This window comes from Pieris rapae, chromosome 6 (genome assembly GCF_905147795.1).
Source record: "Pieris rapae chromosome 6, ilPieRapa1.1, whole genome shotgun sequence".
Classification (NCBI taxonomy): domain Eukaryota; kingdom Metazoa; phylum Arthropoda; class Insecta; order Lepidoptera; family Pieridae; genus Pieris; species Pieris rapae.
The window spans coordinates 10,028,816-10,045,076 of NC_059514.1; the positions used below are offsets into that span (position 1 = coordinate 10,028,816).

The following is a 16,261-nucleotide window of genomic DNA, read 5'->3' on the forward strand; positions in this document are numbered from 1 at the left end:
ATGTCGTGTCCTTGTAGTCATATGCTTGCTAACTTGTTGTCCTCAGCGACTGTATTTCTACGCTGGTAAAGAACTATTTATTATTATTGATTATATGTAGCATGAGTCTCTAATAAAATTACAACAATCTTCCAACTTACCGTAACCTTGTTTATGATCTTAATGAGGTTTAAGTTTCTGTTTAGTTTTTTTTTTTGTGGCTTGTTAATTTTTTTCTCTTGCTTGCTTTCTTATGGACTAATATAATTGATGTGCATGTGTGTAAAATTGATAATGTCATATTTTAATGTATATGCACTAACATTGTTTAAGAACTTATACATAAATTCTCGTTCATCGATCCGATTCGTACTAAGTTGATGCACACATATTTTTTTATTTACAGTAATCTTTTCTCGGTATACTGTTATTATAACACTCCGTACAACAACTCAAGAGAAAAATCCTGCGTAAGCATTGGAAGGTTGCTGGATAGTAGAGTAGATTACATTTACAGCAGGGGATAATTACGGAACATCCGTCCGAATTTCTAGCAAGGATGCGCTTTATTGGTTATCGGAACAAAAACTCATCCAACTTAACGTTTGAATGTAAAACATTAGCCTCCAATGTATATGGGCCATCTGAAAATATAAACTTTATCAAAGAGGAAATATTGTGATGGCGCTGTGGTTATATTATATTTAATAACTTCTGGTGGAGTTAACAAATAGAAACTATTCATAAGTTGTTAATCTAATGGTAGCATAGTTTTAAAGGGTCCTTTCTGCTTTGTTTTAAAATGATAAATCTTACCAACTTTAAACCATTCGTTTCGTGGATAGCCAGAATCTTCTCTGGAGGAAGAAATCGCTGCTTTCAAAGCAAAGGCTACACTCACAGCTAAGCAGATAGCTGGCTCAGACACCGCTGTGGAAAAATAACATAATTTTATATAAATATTGTATAGTAACCGGCTCCCAGATTCCGGAGAATAAAGGAGTCAGTGAGAGTTATGGTGACAGGTTCACTCAATCACTCATTCTCAAGAGTTAAATTCATAAGAAAAAAACGTGTGTGTTTAAAACACGCGTTAAAAGTTATACTCCTTTGGCGTAACAAGATAAAAATCTTTTCAAAAATTATATCATAACCTAAAACATTTTGACTATAGCTAACTACAGAGTGTCGGTATATAGAGACGATGAGCGCGCGCATCGTAAAAATTTACACTCATCATTTTTCCCAATGCGCCTAAAGAACTTTAACAAACTCTTTTTTCTTTCAAATGTGATGATACTAATTGATACGTATACCATATACGTAGCTGAACTTTCTTAATTCTCAAATACAGTTACAGGTATTGTATGTATGCATTTATGATAGATAAAACTAAGTTCTATAAATAAATAAAAGTTAAAGTCCACCTACAACGACTTCCCAAAGTTCCAACAGTATTATGGTTTCTTTTAAGTTTTATCCTAAAATCGATGGGTATATCCTTTGCCAGAGGTATATGGTATGTTGCAGCACGATCTATCAACAGTTCACCTGTTTTCATGTCAAATTTCATGTGTTCCGATGTCCAATAACCAAGTCCCATAACAAAGGCACCTTCAATCTAAAAAAAATATATAAAGATAGGTGCCTATATGTTTTGTGTGTTTTATAGCCTGATCTGTAGATCTGTGTAATAAATTACCTGCCCAATATCAATCTCTGGATTTACACTGGTACCAACATCTTCAACAATATCCACTCTGAGTACTTGTGACTCTCCTGTAAGTACGTCCAATTCCACTTCGGCAACAGCAGCCCCTGCTGATCTGTGTGAGTTTTGGTCTGCCGTAGTCACATGATAACTTGCTTGCAAATTAACTCCTTGCCTATACGCCGCTTGTATTATTTGTTCCCATGTCGGATTATCTTCACCGTCCACCTTAATCGGTGCCAAACGATCCATAATAATCTGGCAACATTTTATAGCACCAAAGCTCACTGATAGTGTGGTTCGGCTAGCTACAGTAGAAAAGTTATTTGGTAGAGAAGCGTTATCAAACGGCTTAACTTTTATCTTGTTTATAGGAATTTTAAAAATGAAAGCAATCGTTTGGATTAATTTTGTATTTATTCCCTGTCCTATTTCAACACCACCATGTTTTACAATAACAGAACCATCTCCGTGGTAAATAGATATGAAGATGTGAAAATCTACCATCGTCGGACCCGGCCAACTCATAAAAGCAACACGTAGACCGCGTTTTATCCATCTATTATTCTTATTAAATTCCTCTACTTCTATCTTTCTATTGTGGTAATCACTGTCTTTAATTAATGTCTCTATAACATCATACATTTCTTGTTCTTCTTTTTTTAAATTATTCATTCTTACGTCTAGTGGATCCAAATCCAATTCATATGATATTCGTTCAAATACATGCTCTGTCATAGCAATAGCTTCTAGACTACCTAAAATAAATAATGACTGTGTGTGAAATGAATGTCTAAACTGTGGGTTATTGACTTCTTGTTTAGGAATGATAGTATATTTTGACAAACCATAGGACATAAAAAATGTCAAGACTCAAGATGATACATTTTCATGATCATTTCATGCAGTCATAATTCGAATTGCCAGAATCTTAGACTCTGATTTAATGCAAAGAAGCTGTAGTCATATACCCTTAGCCAACAATAGTATTTTAATTAAATATATATTTTAGTGAACATACCAGGGCTTCTTGCATATGTATTTGGAGTCGTGTCCGTGAAAGCATTATAAATGTTACAAGTCCATCTTTTATTATCGTAGCAATTTCTCATCGCAGACACAACCAGAAAACCGATAAAATCACCCTGTCTATAACCCATGTCTTCATATATATTATAATTTATGTACTGAATTTCACCAGACCTATTGACAGCAACCTTAAATGACGAAGATAAATCAGGAGAATAGTTCTTTTATTCAGGCTAGAGTAGTAGATCATCTTTAGCTTTACACACACATTGTCCTGACACAATTTTAGGTATAATATTACGTTATACATATTACATTATACCTATATATAATATTCATAAATAAAAATTAAAAAACAAAATCTACTTCCTAAATTGAGAAGAAAAACGCCGCTATGTTTCTGGCACCAAATGTCCAGTGTTTACCTCATTTAACCTCTCATAACTTTCTGAAAATTTAAAGCTAAGAATGTGTAATGGAATGTTATATGATGTGGTTCAAGAAATGTTTTTCACTCTTTCTAATAACCTCTTAAGAAAATACGTTAGTGTAGCCCAAAGACCAATACCTCGTAATCAAAATGACATGGAACTCGTTTTCCTATAACACGCATATTTGCTTTTAAGTCCATTATAAAACGGCAAGGCCTGTTCAGCAGGTGAGTCACTAGAGCAGAAGCGGTGACTAGTAATCCACTGCGACTAATTTTACATCCATAGGCACCTCCAACGCGGTTTATAACCACATTAATTCTGAAATAATAATATAAGCGTCTTGAAAGGTTTTTGTGAAAACAAATAGATTTTGTCCAAGTCAAGTCGTAAGGAAAACATATCACGGTCTCCAAAGTTCACACAAAAATTTTGTTAATACGTATTTCCGTACAGTAGTAAATGTCTATCAGTATTTATTATGTTTTTGTTATGTTACAAAGTTTTATCTAAGGATACCTATGGGAGGATAAAAATTTAAAACGGTAGACGAAACATCGGCACTTAAAAGTATCTCACGTTGCGGATGTATTTAAAAAATGATCAACATGTCCAATAGTTTCAATAAATTCAGTTCAAAATTCATTTTTAACAAAGCTAGCGTCAGTAATACATATATGTACATACCGGTTTTGTTCTATGTTCAACGATTCTGACACTATTAAATGCGTCATATCCAAATATTGTGACGAGGGAAACACATCTATCCCATCCTCACTAGGGCGAGTTACACAAGTCTGTTTCTCCATTGTATAATGATATTGCCAAAAGATATCTTCAGTTCCTTTTAATATGCGGTCAATGTCAGCCCCTGGTGCTTCTCTTGCTGGTAACGTTAGGAATAGGGTTATTCGACTCGGATCCTCTGCTATAACGTCTCTTACTTCTAATAAAGGCCTTCTTTCAGCTTTTTTGTAAGTAACCTTAACTAATTCAACGGCTCTATTAGCCAAAGCTTCAGTTTCTGCTACAATGATTCCAATCGGCTGATCGTAGAATTTAATTTTTCCATCTGATAATATTTCTTCATTGACATAGCTTGTTACAGTGTTGCTTATAAATGAGTTCTTTCCAGGTATATCTTTAGCTGAATAAAACGCTATGACACCAGGAATATTCTGTAATTATAATGTTTTGTTTGATTTTATACATTGTGATGGATAATGAATAGACATTATGTACTTTTAAAATATACTATAACTTACAAGAGCCAGCGATGGATCAATCTTTTCAAACTCTCCGTTAAATATTTTGGCAGTTACAAAAGCGCAGTACACCTCTTTTGGTTGCGTTTGAAGATCATCCGCATACTTTGCCTCTCCTGCACATTGTATTAATGCTTCTATTTTTGGCATAGGTTCATTTAGAGGCCACAATGTAGGATTTGTATCGTAAACTTCTGAACCTTTTGAAAGAGGTCTTGTTTTACGAAGATCGCTTGCGCCGGATGCAAAGCGCTTATTTAAATATTTTGGAGGTATAATGGTTAACAAACTCTGAAATTATTCGAAAATACCATTTTTATTTTATACACATTGAAATTTTATGAGAGACTTAGATTTTTAAATTAATATTTCAGTATACATATTAATTATATTTATAGATTAATAAAATACCTTGTAAAATAGACCCAAAGCAGCCTTCTTACGATATTCTGGCTTAAGTTTAACTGGTATTTCATCTACAATAAGCTCCTTTTCAAGAAGATTTAAAGCTTTCTGTAACACATCATTATCAAACAGATTTTTTCCTATTAAATATAGTTCTGTGTTGTTTGCGTGGGTGAATTCTTTGGATAAGCCACCATAAACAATGCGTGCTGATATAACAGTTTTTTCATCTTTAACATCTAATTCATATAAATACGCTGCATTGACTTCGGCCAACGAGTTTTGAGACCTTGACATAACCTGAAACAAAGTTTTAATCATTTTTTTTCTTCTACACTTTGATAATTTTCGCAACTTGTTAGCATGTTATTTTACTTACTTTAAATGAAATAAATTTATAATGCTTAGACAGCGGTGGAATTTTTACATTGATAATAATTTTTCCCTTCATATCAATTAATAGCATCTCTTGGGGTGTGGCTTGAATAATTCCCTGTGCACTTGCTGTAAATAACATGAATACCAAATTAATGTACTTGGTACAGAATAGGCTTTCAATTAAATACTTTTGCAGTTTCACAGGCACAGTCCACATCTTTTGGTTGCCTTTGAAGATCGTCGGCATATGGAACTAAGCTATATGAAATTTTTGGCGCTGTAATTTTAAAACAAAGAAAGGTTCTCATAACATCAACATTGAACATTACTATATTTTTGATCAGCTTTTGTGTATTTGAAGTCCCTTAATAGACCGGGTCAGAAACATTTCTGCTTCGTTTGTTTTATCTGACAAAACAGAACAAAACTTACTACCTACCTATAGTAACAGTCCCACCAATTCCTTCCAAAAGCAAAAATATGTCAGATGAAAATTGCATATCCCTTTGTTTTAACATTAGGTTACCTCCTATAGTTCCTATCTGAAAAATGTAATGTTAGATGTAATGCGTAATGGACATGAATTTAACAAGACTGTACTATACTTAAAATTTATAAAAAGCAAACTTGCTTTCGAGATTTTAAATCTAAATACTTTACGCGCTATTAATCTAATTAAGCTCATATAATCTGATAATTAACTGATGCAGCAATAATATATATATAGTAGAGGAGTAATTCAGATTAATAGCTGCATCTGAGTTTCATCGGACGTCGAGGCAGAATACGAAATTCTACCCGTATCATATTTGACGTCCGTCATTCTACAAGTGAGTGTTTTAAGGCAGTTGCCGCGCACCACCTAATTATGTGGAACCAGCTGCCCACTGAAGTATTTCCGAACTAATTCGAATTAAGGTCCTTCAAGAAAAAAGCGTATGTATTCTTAAAATACGACGCCTTCTGGCATTGCGAGTGTCCATGGTCAATACTAATGAGCAAACATATAATACAAGTTCAAACACACATAAATTAAATCCTTCCTTTGGGGGCGGGTAAAACCTTACATTTCTGACAGGAATATGCGCAACCTTATCCAAGTGTTCGTAAAATTTATTTAAATAAGAAAAGTCTTCGTGAGTGTCAGCCATTTTCTTACAGATTCCCATAAAATCGGTAATTGTTGTCCCAGCTCCGATGACCAAGTTTTGATCTATGTAATGTGTTTTTAATTCTTCTATTGCACTAATATCGATAAGTACTTGGGGAAACTCGAATATAGGAATTGCACCTGAAATTGAATATTGGCTTTTTTGAAGTTATACTTCTTTTAGCGCGTTAGGGAAAATTATGACAGTACGATCTGCGCGCACACCGTCACAAAAACTAGACCCAGATCGCAATAAAACAAATCGTTCTAAACAATCTCGAGTTTTAGCGATATTTATGTACATATTATGTAGAATACAGATAATGCATGTAGCGCATAAACTTTCAACTGTACAAAATGCGATCTGTCGAATTCAAAGTTACAAAACGATGCATCGATCCGTTATTAAAAATCATTTTATGAGAAATGAATCGAAACATCAATCTGTTTATTTTAAATTCGAACACAAACCTATATATCGCTTGCCCCGGGAAACAAAGTCGCAACTGTCTATCTATATATATCAGTAGAATAAAAACATTCTTGTGTGTTTAAAATTCTCTTGCAAACATTTTGAAAAAAAAAACAACAGAGACACAGGATAAGCGATCCGACCGAATGCGAGCCGAATATGTATAATGGTTTTCGGTTGCGTGTGAATTATCTAGACCACATCATACCTCGCCCAGTATTTCCATTCACTAACATATAAGATTGCTTCTCCTGTTTCCATATATCAAATACATCGGTAACCTTATAAACCCTGTACCAGATTCGATCGTCTTTCAATAGAATCTTCTTATATTGTTTACTTGAAACGAAACACCAGTCTTTACAATTGCGTTTAAAGTCTGCTAAATCTTCAATGTCTTCCAATTTCGGTTTAGGTGCATCTTTAGCAAAGGATTTGAACGCATCCAAAATCGATCTATAACCAGTGCACCTGCAATTATTGCTTCCGAAAGAATTTTCGATTTCCGCTTGATTAAGGTCGTAATGGCGGCTTTCTAGTAATCTGCAATATTTGAAACCAGTTCACTATTCGACCTAGTTGCATTAACTAAACTTTGTATGAAGCGTGTTATGAATCATTTAGGACGATGCAGAGGGTTAAATTAAATATACTTTATTAATAATAATTTTACAATTTGTGCTTTCCGATCTTAAAAATCAAAAATACATTCAAGCCTATCAAAAATAGATTCTTTACTAAAGCGCTAAAAAAATGTTGTATAAGAAAAAGAACGTTATACCTAAAATATCATTTAAATAAGCACAATAAAAAACAAAATAAGTCTGCATATAATAAATACTCATCTATCTTAAAAAAATGTATACATAAATCCCATCAACTTAATAATGCAGAATACATAAATTCCGCAAAAAACAAAACTAGAGCAGCCTGGAATGTAATTAAAACTAATACACGAGACATGACATTTAATTCAGGAATAGAAGCAATTAATATCGATAACAAAACATATGAATCACCGCATGAAATATGCAACTTTTTTAATGACTATTTTACCTCACTGCCTACTAAAAATAAAACAAACAATTTGCCAGAAGCTAAAATCCCTCTAAACCATAAAAGTATTTTTCTTTCCCCCATAAATAACACGGATATACTAAAAATTATTACATCGTTGAAAAATACAAAATCTACAGGATACGATAATTTAGATACCAAAACAATTAAATCATGCGCATTATACCTACTTGATCCACTGACATACATAATTAATCTATCGATAGTAGAAGGGATCTTTCCTGAAAAACTAAAAATATCAATTATCAAACCATTACATAAAAAAGGAGCAAAAACACAAATGACTAATTATAGACCAATAACTTTAATTCCCATATTATCTAAAATTTTCGAAAAAGTCATGTATAATAAAATAGAGAATTTCTTTTTATCATACGATATTCTAAAAAAAGAACAATTTGGCTTCAGGAAAAATCGTTCCACTACCCTTGCGTGCTTTACCCTAGTTAAACAAATTACTGAATGCTTAAATCATAAAATGCTTGTAGGTTGCATCTTTTTAGACATGACAAAGGCTTTTGACTTTGTATGCCATGAAAGACTTTTAAAAAAATTAGAATGCTACGGAATAAGAGGTAATGCCTATAACTGGGTGAAAAGTTACCTTGAAAATAGAATGCAATATGTGGAAATAACAAAGATTTGTAAACTAAAACAAAAAACCTATAGATCCAACTATAAGAAAAATGAGTACGGAACACCTCAGGGCAGTATTTTGGCCCCACTACTTTTTCTAACATACATAAATGACCTCCCAGATGCTATACACCAGAACTGTATACTATTTGCTGATGACACTACACTTATAATAAAAGGCAAAAACGACCAAGATTTAAAAAACAACTTAATTAAATCTCTAGACGACGCCATCAACTGGATGAATTCAAATAACCTACAAATAAACATGACCAAAACTAACATAATTCATTTTCAGACATATAACTCTAAAACACTAATAGACGTACAATATAAACACAATAAACTGGACATAATGAACGAGTGTGTATTTTTAGGTATAACGATAGATAAATTTTGTAATTGGAAATCACATATTGAAAAATTACAGAACAAAATAGACCGTTTTGTTTTTGTGTTAAAACGACTAAGGGAAACTGTTAACCATGCTGCGGTATTAGCTGCTTATCATGCATATATTGCATCTATAATTAGATATGGAATTATAATTTGGGGAAATTCAGTCGAAGTGAATAGGGTATTTAAGGCCCAAAAAAAATGTATTAGAGCAATTTGTGGAGCAAATTGCATCGATAGTTGCATGCCTCTATTTAAGAGACTCAAAGTGTTATCTCTTCCATGTATTTATATATTAGAAATGTCCCTGTTCGTACACAGAAATATACATATTTTTAAATCGAATGTAGTAAGTAGTAGACATGGGGAGAAATTGGCTGTGCCAAAAATAAATTTAGAATTATTTCGGAAAAACGCCTTCTGTATGGCAATTAAAATTTACAATAGATTACCGAAAGAACTTAAAGATCTTCCGACAAGAATCTTTAAAAAGCGACTTAGTGCATTACTTTTAGAAAAAACGTACTACTCAATAAACGATTATTTGTGTGAGACATGGTAATTTATATAAATTTAATTATGTATAATAATTGACTTAATTGATATGAATCTGACTAATAATGTAAAATCTAAACTAAGATAAATTTGCGCGCCACTGTGTGTGGCAGAATATGCGAACGACTGACAATTGTACCACCTTGACATTTTATACCATATTCGTGCAATAAATAAATTATTATTATTATTATTATTAATAAGTTTTACTCATCGTCACGGATTCTATACCTTACGCTAATTTGTATGAAATTCCTTACGAAAATTGGTTAATAACATGGAGATCCTGGTTGGTATAGAGAGAGAGAGAAAAACTGTCTTGGGTGGAAAAGAACAAATACAGACCCGTGCTCTAATTGTACCGTGGCACCATGGCCCCTCTTTGCAACATTATATCAGATAAGGCTAACATTTTAGAACACTAAGACTGTTAACATTAATTTGATTAAGGCTTTTAAGCCAACATAATTATCTACTTATAAGCCATAATTATTGTTATGGCTAGATTAAAATTCATTTTAAGTCGTTATTCTAGGAAAAACACCTCAGAAATAATAATAATAAAAATCAGAATCAATTTATTTCATCCCTGTGGCAGTGTACTTTTAATGCAGGCATTTTCTTGCTATATTGCGATACTTATGCGCAATAATTCAATATATTTTATACAAAAAGTATCACCTAATACTTACCCATACATACTCATCACCCATCCGGGCGAGCAGTAACCACATTGGGATCCATTGTATTCGGCCAGTCTCCGCTGGATGGGATGATATCTTTGCCTATCACCAATCCCTTCGATTGTCGTTATTTCCCAGTCTTGGCATTGTAAAATTAGTATGAGACACTGTAAAATTTTTTATTAAGGTTTATTTGATTCATAATATCATCCAGTTCATATTTGTAATCGATCTTTTAAATCGATTTATACAAATTATCCACATGTTAGAACGGTAGCGTACTATGTTGTGGACTAAATTATGGTTTTTAATAATTAATGTTAATTTATTTATGGTATATATACCTTTTTTCCTAATACTGATTTTAATTATAGTATATTCATATAGATTACCAATGGTTAAATGTACCAAATGTATTGAAGAGGACGAGACGTCGTACCATAGCTTGGAGAACAATATATTGCACTTTATAAATGAAAAACTGTCCTTAAAACTGAATTGCCGAGATATTCAGGAAACAAAGAGACTGGGAAAGAAAGGTGATAAACCCCGGCCAATAAAGGTGACTTTTTCTACCCTTGGTTTAAAGGTCAGTATTCTCAAGCAAAAAAGATTATTGAAAGATACCCAATACTATTTGAACGAAGACTACCCTAAATACATATTGGAAAAAAGGAAAGAATTACAAGAAGAAGCGAATAAAGAGCGTGAGAAAGGAAATAAAGTCACAATAAAATACGATAAACTCATTGTACTAAAATCAAACAACAAAAGATCACTGGCGAATTCACCAGAGTCAGATCCCAAGTCTCAAGGACTAGTTGGTAACAACACGAGAGCCACCAAGAAAAACAAAATAAACCAATCCAACCCATCTTTACCTCGATCAAACAGTGTCTCAGAAGGAATTCTAAAACCAAGCATACTAAGCTACCTAGCGAAAAATAACGCCAATAAACAAATCAACGACAAAACAGCCAGTAGCTTACACTCATAGCAATTAACAATCCCCTCCCTCAAAGATACAACATCTAATAAATTTCAACTAAACGACGAAAACCATCTTCCAACCCGGCTGGTCACCGTGGAAGATCAAGACCAAAACCCTCTAAAGAAAAAACTTCAACATTCTTCAACGAAAGAAACTAAATCCCTAGAAATACTTAACTCAACTAAAAAGAAGAAAGACCAGCTCTACATATTATCTTACAACGTCAGAACTTTATCTACCTACGAACGCCTAATTGAACTTAGCGAAGCAATCACTAGAGTCAAATACGACATAATTGGATTGTGTGAAATAAGAAGGGCGGGTACCCGGATAGAAGAATACAATAATTTCGTACTATGTCACACAGGACACACACCTGGCAAATATGGAGTCGGTTTCATAATAAATAAAACACGTAAGAACTGGATTGAAAGCTTCTTGGGCATAAACGAGAGAGTAGCATTATTAAACTTAAACATACAAGGAATGTCCATGTCGATTATACAAATATACGCACCGACTGAAACTGCGAGTGAAGAAGAGATTAACACCTTCTACTCGAATATTAATAGAGCCCTAGACCAAGCTCATAAAAAGTATATAATAATGGGCGACTTTAACGCGAAAATAGGACAACCGCGAAAAGAAGAACACCTAATAATGAAACCAAACGGGTATGGGGAAAGAAACCAGAGAGGTCAGAGGCTAATTGATTTTGCCCTTGAACACAACCTTGCCATCTTAAATACTTTCTTTCACAAAAAACCAAACCAAAGATGGACCTGGCGATCACCAAATGGTAAATACAAAAATGAAATAGATTACATTTTGTCAAATCAACCAAATATCCTTCAAAACATAGAAGTTTTAAATCTGAACTACCCGTCAGACCACAGGGCAATCAGAGCAACAATGTCTCTCACAAAGCAAAAGAAAAAACGCACAACGTACAGAAGTAACCGACTTTCATCACTGAAAACTGAAGAAGAAATGAGATCTTACAAACAAAACATAGCATCTCAGTTACAGGATATAAATAAATGCCAAGAAAATACACCAGTACAGTATTTCTATGACACATTAACTAAGGCTATAACCCAGAGTTTACAGGACGCTCGAACATCCAACGAAGTACCAAAAAGTAAACATAAAGTTCTAAAAGAGCGTACTCTAGCACTTATCAAGAGAAGACAAGAGTTACAACATGCTAAGATAAAAACTCGAGCCTCAAGAAACGAACTATCAGCTCTATACAAACTAATAAGTAAATACATCAAACATGATTACAAAAACTACAGATCGAAAACTATAAAAAACCACTTGGAAAAAGCAGGAAGCTCAAAAAAGGCCCTTAAAGAATTAAGAACAAATAAATATTGGATAGAAGGCTTAAACAGCAAAGACAAAATTGTAAATAATCGCAAAGAAATTATAGATGTAGCAACCCACTTCTATAAAACCCTATATAAAGCCCAAGGAAACGAGCAAACTAGCTATAGAAATGCAAATGACACTTACTCTACAAATAAGAGCGGAAACATAACACCAATAACTGAAAGAGAAGTCACGCAAGAAATAAAAAGGCTAAAGCTCGACAAAAGCCCTGGACCAGACGGCATTACAAATGAAGCCATAAAGGTTGCCTGGCCGCTACTGACTCCCCCACTAACATATTTATTTAACCTTGTATTAAAAACTGCCGAAATACCGTCGCAGTGGACGGAGTCGGAAATTATCTTAATTTACAAAAAAGGGGACTCAAAAGATATCACAAACTACAGGCCTATTAGCTTAGTCTCATGTATTTATAAACTGTTTTCCTGTATAATTAACAAAAGAATAAGTGTCACAATAGAAGCACAGCAACCAGTCGAACAAGCAGGCTTCCGCAAGCGCTTTTCAACAATAGATCATATACATACTCTCGAACAAATAATAGAAAAATATCAAGAGAAGCAAAGAACACTCTACATCGCATATGTCGATTATAAAAAAGCTTTCGATACTGTGTCACATTCAAGTATCTGGACCGCTCTGCAAGCTCAAAAAGTTGAACAAGAATATATAGATATAATCAGAAACATCTACAAAGGTAGTACAGCAAAAATAAAGCTGGAATCCACTGGCCCTACGTTTTCCATCGAAAGAGGCGTAAAGCAAGGCGACCCCCTGTCTCCAAAACTATTTATATCTATCTTAGAGTCAATAATAAGAAGATTCAACTGGGAAAAGACAGGACTAAACATCAATGGCAAGTATTTATCCCACCTACGCTTCGCAGATGACTTGGTTCTGATGTCAGAATCAAGCACACAATTACAAAGCATGATTGACTCACTGAACACAGCCAGTAAACAAGTAGGACTAGAAATGAATCTCTCGAAAACCATGGTCATGACAAATAGTATACAGAAAAGAATATCAGTGGAAAACGAAACTCTGAATTATACAGAAAATTACATCTACCTCGGAAAACAAATGGGCTTCAGCAGAAAACAAAACGAACTAGAAGCAGAAAGAAGAGTGCAAAACACTTGGAACAAGTACTGGTCCTTAAAAGAGATATTCAAAAGCAACATGCCAATAAATGTTAAAACAAAAGTCATGACGTCATGCCTCCTACCTTGTCTAACATACGCTTGTCAAACTTGGAAATATACATCTAAATTAAAAAGCAAAATCACTACCTGCCAACGAGGAATAGAGCGAAGTATGCTGAATATTAAAAAGATGCAAAAAATACGTCACACAAAAATTAGAGAAACCACAAAAGCGACTGATGCTCTAACCTACGCTAAGAAATTGAAATGGAAGTGGGCTGGGCACGTAGCGAGGTTAAAAGACGAGAGATGGACTAACAGGGTAACAACGTGGAAAGGTCCAATCGGCAAACGTCCCAAAGGCAGACCGCTCACAAGATGGGCAGACGAGCTGATAAAAACAGCTGGTACCTGCTGGCCGCAAATAGCTCAAGATAGAGACTCATGGAGTTCTTTAGAGGAGGCCTTCACCTTCACTTGAGGAGGGGTTCATGCAAAACAAACCTAGTTATACATTTAAACTATTTTCTAAATTAATTGGAAACAAGTGTAATTAAGGTCTTTACTATTATTTCTTTCTTTCTTAAAACTACACATGTAACCTGAAAAAATTGCATGAAATAAAAGGTTTATTATTATTTAAATGTACCAAACACATCAATGATTCACAAAATCGACGAAAATTTGAGTTCAATGTTCGAAAACAATATTTTATAAATTTTAACATGGGTGATACATAACATTGTAATTTAGCCGATCGTTACACTTGATTCACTGCTTTTTTGGTTCGCTGGGATTATGCTAGACTTTGACACACTTGGATTTGATTATTTTTGCCAAATTTTTTTTTAGTTATACCCATTTTTTGTGAGTGTTGGGTGCGTAAAGGCAAAGTATTAATTAATTATTATTATAATCTCTCTCATTGTTTTCAGACTAATTATATTCTTACCCTGTGTTTTTTCGCGTTAAGAGCTTTATTATTTCAAGTTTGTATTGTGTAACAACGGTCATCGAAACCTTCTTTGTGGTACACCGAGTACAATTTTATTATTGTAATGTTGCACTTGCCGCGCACCACCACAGTGTTTTTGAATACATATAGTATACAAATGTATTCAAAGTAAAAGTGAACAGACTTGTGAACGTCAATAACAAGATATATACATTAAATGCTTCTAATTTTAAATTTTATTTCCGATAAAATTCAACTTATGGACAAGAAAAGAACGGTTCAATTCCTAAAAGGCTTGCTAGCCCTAGCTAGCAATGTGGGTAAATGCTATAACTTATATCAAGTAAGCCTCCTGCCCGTTTGCACCCTAGTACATAAAACAATATAGCAATGAAAGTGATAGCTTACAGAATTAACCGACAAAGTCCTTTTAAATCCATTATGGTCAGGCGCAGTGGCGACAACAATACAAGCTCCACACCCACCCTCCTTGCACATATATTTTGTTCCTCGTAAATTAAGTCGCTTGCGCAAGTAATCGTTTAATGTCTCGTCTGAATCCACTTCGGATCCAACTACAAACATAAATGTATAAAGCAATTTAATATTAGTGAAACTTGATGAGATTTCGACACTCCCCTGCTCCCACAAAAAAAAAATAGTGAAACGACACTTCAAGAAATGAGGCCATTGGAGGCGTGGTGTGATGGAAATAAAAAGACAAGGTGGAGGATTTTAAAGAGACTTAGAGAGAGAGGACAATAGAGAAAATGGAGTGATAGATACGGACTGCAGCGACCCATCTGCTTGGCTGTGATCTAGAGGAAGAGATACGTGTGAAGAGGATAAAGATACTTGTGAAGAGGATAAAGATACTTGTGAAGAGGTCTTAAGATCTCTCTTATTTTATAGTATTGATAGTTGATATTATTGTATTTATTTATTAAGGAAGGTTATTTGTCAAGGAATAGAGAGACTTTCATTTGTAATTTAATAGCCTGTACTCTCTCTCTCTAATTTAAAAAAAGATGGGCAGAGCACGTAGCCCATTATACAGATGACAGATGGTATAAAGCAGTAACCGAATGGACTGGAGCAATAGGAAAAAAGAACAAGTGCAGACCAATAGAGCGATAGGCCGACGGGATCGAAACGACACAAAATAAAGTAAGCCGCAAAACTATTTATATCTATTTTTGTTTAATGACACAATAATATGGGGATGAATAAAGATTTATTATTATTTATAAATTAAAGATTGTGGCTATTTTGTATTTAAGTCAGGTGGTTAACTGAATCGTAATTTGTAAAAGATCTTACCTGAGCACAATTCACCGTTAACCCAAAACGTAATTCTATCCATCATCCACGAATGACTGACAAGGATTATTGGATAATTGTAAATGTGTATGGATTGATTTCATATCGGTTAAAATCCAGTTTACAATGTTACAGTTAGTATACAGATATTTTCTATTTTTTTATTAGGTCAAAAATGGTTGATTTGGCAAACGGATGGAGCCGCAGTTCATATCAAGTCACATATCAAGCCTCATGGGACTCCTCAAAGGATACACCTAAATCGCTGTCTATGCACGGAGTCGCAGT

The 16,261-nt window shown here is 33.9% G+C and overlaps 1 protein-coding gene across 1 annotated transcript; it reads right to left on the reverse strand.

The window, feature by feature from the left end:
• Positions 1-552: 552 nt before the first annotated feature.
• LOC110991702 (xanthine dehydrogenase/oxidase-like) lies at positions 553-16,016 on the reverse strand. The gene is made up of 16 exons (XM_022257167.2): positions 15,974-16,016; positions 15,062-15,228; positions 10,177-10,334; positions 7,029-7,363; positions 6,266-6,489; positions 5,638-5,740; positions 5,200-5,324; positions 4,827-5,120; positions 4,416-4,706; positions 3,838-4,328; positions 3,288-3,471; positions 2,712-2,907; positions 1,682-2,448; positions 1,411-1,600; positions 796-909; positions 553-623 (listed from the first exon to the last, which is right to left on the reverse strand). Exons 1-16 carry the CDS (start codon positions 16,014-16,016, stop codon positions 553-555), a joined length of 3,753 nt encoding a protein of 1,250 aa, XP_022112859.2.
• Between the last annotated feature and the right edge of the window lie 245 nt (positions 16,017-16,261).

Excerpts from the sequence above, each read along its gene's own strand:
- LOC110991702 (XM_022257167.2), bottom strand. The coding sequence starts at position 16,016 with ATGGATAGAATTACGTTTTGGGTTAACGGTGAATTGTGCTCAG. Across the intron at positions 4,707-4,826 it reads CTTTGGGTCTATTTTACAAG|AGTTTGTTAACCATTATACC; the intron begins GTATTTTATTAA and ends GAATAATTTCAG. Across the intron at positions 4,329-4,415 it reads TTGATCCATCGCTGGCTCTT|AATATTCCTGGTGTCATAGC; the intron begins GTAAGTTATAGT and ends TTATAATTACAG.